This window comes from Takifugu rubripes, chromosome 13 (genome assembly GCF_901000725.2).
Source record: "Takifugu rubripes chromosome 13, fTakRub1.2, whole genome shotgun sequence".
Classification (NCBI taxonomy): Eukaryota; Metazoa; Chordata; class Actinopteri; order Tetraodontiformes; family Tetraodontidae; genus Takifugu; species Takifugu rubripes.
This window is the reverse complement of record NC_042297.1, coordinates 18,442,933-18,449,642: the sequence shown is the minus strand read 5'-3', so window position 1 is coordinate 18,449,642 and position 6,710 is coordinate 18,442,933. Positions and strand designations below refer to the sequence as shown.

General features: G+C 44.5%; 1 protein-coding gene across 1 annotated transcript; it reads left to right on the top strand.

The window, feature by feature from the left end:
* Nucleotides 1–4,140: 4,140 nt before the first annotated feature.
* ric3a (RIC3 acetylcholine receptor chaperone a) lies at nucleotides 4,141–6,673 on the top strand. Its single transcript, XM_011610223.2, has 6 exons — nucleotides 4,141–4,172; nucleotides 4,389–4,609; nucleotides 4,798–4,870; nucleotides 4,981–5,074; nucleotides 5,143–5,300; nucleotides 5,374–6,673. The coding sequence occupies exons 2-6, from the start codon at nucleotides 4,415–4,417 to the stop codon at nucleotides 6,087–6,089; spliced, it is 1,236 nt and encodes a 411-aa protein (XP_011608525.2). The 5' UTR covers nucleotides 4,141–4,172; nucleotides 4,389–4,414; the 3' UTR covers nucleotides 6,090–6,673.
* Nucleotides 6,674–6,710: the final 37 nt, after the last annotated feature.

The window sequence follows — 6,710 nt, the reverse complement described above, 5'->3', positions numbered from 1 at the left end:
GTCCCCGGTAACGTGCCGCTGTGGTTAAACATAAAAACATGATCTCAGCACAGCGGCTCTTATTTTGGGGGATCATTCCGGCAAATTTGCAGGAGTGATGAGAATTTTGATTCCCTCCCCTGTCAGCCTGCCTTGTGGTCAGAAAACAAATCTGTCACGTGAAGGTCACCGGTCCACGGGCCAAGATTGAAAAGGTCTGCAGTCATTGTTGTAAAATGAAATGAAAACCTGAAGTGCTGCAGAAATCGGCCAATCAGAACGCTGCAACACATCTGGCTCTAACTGAAGCATCTGCTGCCGTTTTAACAGGAACGGCGTCGGTTTCGGAGGTTTATCGGCCATTAAAAAACAACATTCTGCAGTTCCAAACACTTCATGCTGCCTGTCCTGATATCATGGCTAATATTCTGGTCTGTCCTACTGTCTTGAAGGTTGTAAATGACCCTCATTTCCTACCCGCCACCCAAGTATCTGCACTGGCTGTGCGGCTGCGTAGCCCATCGGGTTCGAGGCTAGCGCCGCCCGGCGTGACGCTCGCTGCCGCCTCGAAAGGCGCCGCCGGTTCTGTGCCCTGAAAATGTTCATGATTTCAACAAACCGGGTAGTGAGAGGTGAGTTCTGGTGGCTGGTGGACCTGAGCGGGGAGGGGAGGAGGCTGCCGATATCGCCACTTCACGAGTGACTGGTGACGTGAAACGTCACAGTTGGTGGCGAAGTAAACTAAAGTCAAAGTAAATCGGTCGATGTGCGGTTGCCGGCTACACACCCACACGCAGAGACGCAGACCAGAACTTTAAGTTTCCACGTGAGGGGACAGCAAGAGGCGAAAACGGATATTAGCGAGCGTTCATCGGAATACCGTGTTGGTCGGAGAGTCCTAAAACTAGAGGGAAATGAAACACTTCTAGGACCTCTGTTCTGTCCCAACGTGCCACAAAACTACCTGGAGTTGATGTCTTTGCGCTTGGATAAACCTGCTGTTAGGACTGTAGGTTGACACGGTGTAGCTAACAACCTGTCGCTGTAGCGACGACGCAGACGGGTGTTGTTGCTGCCAGGAGACGGAGCCGTGGGGAAGATGAGGAGCTGCTGTGTCAGCCCCGGAAAATGGAAACAGATCAGCTGGAAGATAACGCGGATCAAATCCGACCCTGACCGCTTTAGGAAACGCCTTCGTCCGCTCCTGATCCCGAAACTAAGAATTCCCAAAAATTAAGGTTGCCAGGGAGACCATCTATCGAACCGGTAACACCATCGAAGAAGAATAATAATAGTAGTAGTTGTGTTTGTACTATTCTTTATTAATACTCTTTGTTTTAATTTGGTTCTTTTTAGCTTCAAAAACTGGTGCTTCCCTAAATAATGGTCAGCTGTTCCAGCTGGAGTCCAAATGAGCAAAATTATGGGCTGTCCTATTGAAACAAAAATTCTTGACTTACACAACAACTTCTGACCTCTGGCCTGTCAAATCGAAGCCATTCTATGGTCAGAAAAGCAGTCGTAAATGGGAAAGAAAGACCCTTCCTCAAGGTGTTCCGGAGATATTGTGCTTGTGAGAATGGGACAACAGATGGCTGAGTGAATGGACAGACACAAGGACGAGGTGAAAACATGGCGTCCTCAGACGCGGCTCTAGCCAAACTGTGAAGCTATTCAAGACGTTCTGCTGATGGCAACAAAGACGACTCGACGGCATAAAGGCAACTGGAAGCCCGGCTGGGGAGGACTCATAGCTCTGGCTGCGAAAATGCTAATCTCAAACACGCTAATGGTTTAGATGTTATTCTCAAGGTTGCTGATAAAAGCTTTGTACAACAAAACATGCGTTTAGCTGCGTGCCGGCCAAGTGGCAGTTTTCACTTTTTAGATCCGGAGCAAAAAGAGATCCAAAAGCCCGCGTAAATACAGGAGCAATGACGAGGAAATAACATTTTAAAAACACGGCGCAGACTTTAACTGGACATATACTAATTCTAACTGAACACGTCTGTCCAAGTTTTTATTTTTGTCGGACATTGGTGGATCTGAAGCCACAGATGCAATCTGAGAGATGAGTAAAACATCCATGTCCAGCAAATATCCCATTATTTTCTAATTCAGAATATTTTTCAGTTGTATCTGATTCAGCCTTGTTTAACTACTAGTATTAATGATATCCCCAAACACCGACACCCTTGGTCACACAACGTGGGCTTCAGGGGGTTAACAAATGTTCCAAGGTGTGCATTTAATTTGAGAGGATGCAAAATGTATACATTTTTCAAAACTGATTTCATTGAAAGGTGACATGGATTCCAAGCTAGCTTCATCATAAATTCACAATAACGACCGATTCAATACGTCAGACCTCTATATCTGTACCTACACTGCCATCTGCTGTTCAGACGGGGGAAACACATGACGGCCTGCGCAGATCCATAGGTTAAGAGGTCATATGATGCGTTCAAGTGCGGGTCGTAAATCCCTAAACCCTCAGACTGAACGGGGCATATTCAAGTCTTCATATTTCCAGTTAGTAAATGAAGTAACAGAGGGTTTTTTTGCCTTAGACCAGATCTTTGTTCCACAACGGCCACTAGAATACATCTGAAGACTCAGCCTTTCTGTTGAGATGTGGCTGGTTACTACAGACCCCGCACACCTTACATTAACAACATCCTTAAAGAAAATAAAAGAGTTGGCAGCTTTATCATTATACCACAGTAGCAAAGTGCACAGGGTTGGCTGAGGCTTTCATTTTTTAAAAATGAAAATCTATCAAAAATCTAATTTTTCCAGGCAGTGCTCGAAAGCAGCTGTTCTAATCTGATGTAATCTGAGCAGAGACGTCATCCAGATGAGAGATGGCATCTGTGGGCACTAGCTTTGCTCTTCAACCGATATAAACGCACAGCTGCCGATTTTCTCCGTTAAAAATGCCCATAACGACTTGCCAGAAGGTGACTCTGATATCATGTTCTGTTCTCTGTGTTTCACTCTTCCTGCCAAGGATACTTTTACCTGCTGGAAAAAGGGAAGTGGGGCAGCCTGGGGGTAAGTCGGCTTATCAGATCATCACCACATCATCTTTATCATCATCATCCATCACCAACCATCTCCATGTCTATCTGTCCATGTGTGTGTTGTGGATGAGCTTGTTGCTCTGACACCATGAACATCAGGCTTTTAAAAGTACCACCCAAATTCATCACACATATTCCTATGTAGACTTTTGAAAATGTGCATTTTAATTCTGTATTTATCTCTATTCATTTATTTTACGTTTCCACCATACGAAGAGCAAAAGCAGAGCAAACTTTTTTGTCCCGCTAAATAATTTAGTTTTGTAAACCTGCACATTGTTGTACATTAAATAAGATACGAATCGCCACTGTTCTGAATGTCAATTAATAGTTTTATTCCAAAATGGACCAATTCATGCGGGGGTTGAAAAGCGATAACTTTGAAAGCGAGCAGATGATTATTATTGGTCATAATCCCTGTCAATCACAGATTCCAGCCTGTGATTGGTTTATAATTACCATGGGAACCGCCCACGCGCTATAACAATAAGCGGTGTCGCTGCCTGAAACTGCCGTGACGTAGACACAGATAGTTCTACAACCAGAAACACAAAAACCTGTTAATGCTGTAGCTGCCCTAATGTTTCAAAATGAATTCCGCACTTAGATTATAACCCTCGTCTTTGTTTATTTTAAAATATCCAGAAGAATGTTTCGTTGTTTATTTCTGACATACGTTTGTTTTCCGCCGTTGGCTTAACAGAAAATACGGAACTCACGACACATTTTTCATTTCATTCGGAGTCAAAATCCAAATTACACTGTGCAAAATCCAAAGTGTAGCAAGACATCGCGGGAAAGACAGCTTAACTACGCACACCTAACGTGACTGCAACAAACCAACCAACCTCTTAACCATAACTAACATTTAATCTATAACTAACAACTTCTGTCATCTGCTACACAGCTCAGAAACGCCTTATTTCTAGTCTTTATTATTTATTTAGCGAAATTAAATCCTAAACACCAATGTTTAAAAATGGCGGGATGACCCGTCGCTCACGTGACTTACTTGTGACGTCAATCCGATGACCAATCAGAGCGTTGCACTGTCTGCAACCTGGCTACGTCACTTTTTAGGATCTGGAAAACCGGAAACCAGACCCGCAGGTACCAAAAGGAGCATAAACTTAAGCAAACGCGAAGCAATAAACGAGCGCTTTCATGTCTATATCTGAAGGCGAACATTATTTTGATATTGGTATTAATTCTATGAGTTTTCATTCACAGGAAATTGTTTTCATTATTTTATAATAGGAAAAAATGTGTTGGGGGGGGGCGTTAAAGACAGGGAATGGTTAAATGTGGGATTTCTGTGTTCTCCAGTTGGACCCGGATTTTATCCAACTGTGATGCACCAGTATCAAATGCATCATGAGGACCAAGACCAGTGGGGGGTGGACCATCCCTCCTCCATCACTCATGGGGCAGAGGTCATGCTTAAAATACAAGGCAGCCAGCCCCGAAGGAAGCACAACCTAATGGCTCAAGTCATACCACTATATGGCTTTGGGATTTTTCTTTACATCTTTTACATTATCTACAAGGTAACTCTTAAATATTAAACAGACAATATATACATGGACATAGACTACACTGAACATTTATTTTCAGTGATTGACACAAAACATTTCTCATATTAATACACACAGATGCAGGGTCTTTGTTTCCCACTGACCTACTTTGAGTACTGTGTGATATATTTATCCACGCCATAAGCATTTTATATTTACAGCTTACATGCAATGGAAAGACTGTTAAATCAGGGAACAGTGCGATACCAGACTCAAGCATGGAGCATAAGAAGAGTAAGTATCTGTCATTTAAAGACTTCTTTTTAAGTAACATATGTCAGCTATGCCCCTAGCATAAGGTAGATGTGCTATAATGTTTGCTGAGATGCTTTTGAATCCAATAGTCATCAACTGTGAGCTGATCAGACTGCAGGAGAGGCTGCAACAGGCAGAGACAGTGATGGAGAGGATTGTCTCTAAAAAACAAAGTTCCAGAAGGTAAAATCAAAACTTAATTAAGATACATCATTCTGATCCTATGACAACACGTTTGTGTCGCCCTCTAGCGGTAGACGAAGGAAGAGTAAAGGGACGCCCTCCAAGAACGAAGAAAAATTGCTCTTCCAACTTCGACAATTCAGTCAACTGATGCAAGATGGGCGGTTGGAGGGTGCTTCTCCAGAGATGGAGGCAGAGGAGGTCCCCTATGGTGCAGACTGGGAAGGTATTCAACAAAATGGGGACATCCAAACTCCATTCATTTGGAATGCTGCGTTTATGCTTGATTTCCTTTGAAGGCTACCCAGAGGAGACCTACCCAGTGTATAACGATGATGATGAATATCGGGGTGATGATGAAGACTATCCCAGGCCCAGAATTCCAACCTTTATGCTGCTTGAACCATCCCAGCAGCTGTCTGCTGAGGCACTGGCGGAGAGGATGGAGCAAGTGGAGGAGCAGGCCATGGCGAGGAAACTCTCCATTGTGAGAGAGGTGGACGAAGAAGAGGAGGACGAGGAGGATAAAGAGGAAGAGGAGGACGAAACAGAGGAAGACATAGAGGAGGAAGAGGAGGAGGAAGCTGAAGCAGAGAAGAGGCACCTGCTCAGTGTGAGTTCGGCCCAGATGGAGAGAGAGGAGCGACTGGGTCTGGAGATTAGCAATGAGCTCCAGGGTTTCAATGGCGGGAAGAAACAAATAAGCTTCAGCGAGCACACAGACGTGTTTCACTACCCCAAAGAGGAGACATACCAGGAGGAAGACCAGGAAGGTGATGGAGATGAGGAGGACGAGGGGGAAGAGGAAACTGATGAAGATGACCCGGTGATAGAGGCAGAGAGTCTCCAGTTCAGTGGGGACGGTTGTCTGAACCCGGAGGAGGAAGCGGAGCGGGCCGTCCAAGAGTCCTTACTCACCTCTGAGGACGGAGGTGGAGAGCCTGATGTTCATACTGAGGTGCCCAGGGGGGTGCAGGCAAGTGGGCTGAGGATGCGAAACAGGAGAGAGACCTAAAGAAAAGATCCTACCCCTGAACTAAGAACATTCCAACTGAAGCTGTTGTGTATAAATGATTTCACCCTGGTCTAGGGTTGGTTTTTGGCTCCGGCGTGAGTGAATGTGCTGTCTCTGTAAAGGTTCTAGACATTTACAAACATGCTCACTAAATTGTTCTTTTAAATGCTCGATGGGTCCCCCTGGTGGTCACAGGAGGGGGTGGCACCACAAGCACAGAGACCCCGTCACCCCCTGGAAAAGCGGGCCATTTTCAGGTGTTTTAGGAAACACACAAAGTATTGGTAGCATCAGGAGTGGGGGAAACATTTTTAACAAAACTGACCAAGGCTCTTTCTTCAGGTAGGTGACGAATTCACATATAAAAATCTATCTATGCAGTTTTAGGGCAGCAGGGCCGAAGTACATTTTCTGGTCTGTCTTATTATTTTATGTATAAAGTCACATCCAAGACCCTGAACCTTTAATCATAAGTGTCACAAGATCTCTCCAAGACCCCTGAGATTTATTACATTTGGTGTATGCAAGCCTGAGAAAATATGGTCAATAAATCTCAATAAATATCCTCCTCCTCACCTTTAAAACTGGGGTCAGTCTGCACTTTATTTAAGCAGTTTTGGG

Excerpts from the sequence above, each read along its gene's own strand:
- ric3a (XM_011610223.2), top strand. The coding sequence starts at position 4,415 with ATGCACCAGTATCAAATGCATCATGAGGACCAAGACCAGTGGGGGGTG. Across the intron at positions 4,871-4,980 it reads AAGCATGGAGCATAAGAAGA|TCATCAACTGTGAGCTGATC; the intron begins GTAAGTATCTGT and ends TGAATCCAATAG. Across the intron at positions 5,301-5,373 it reads CTATGGTGCAGACTGGGAAG|GCTACCCAGAGGAGACCTAC; the intron begins GTATTCAACAAA and ends TTTCCTTTGAAG.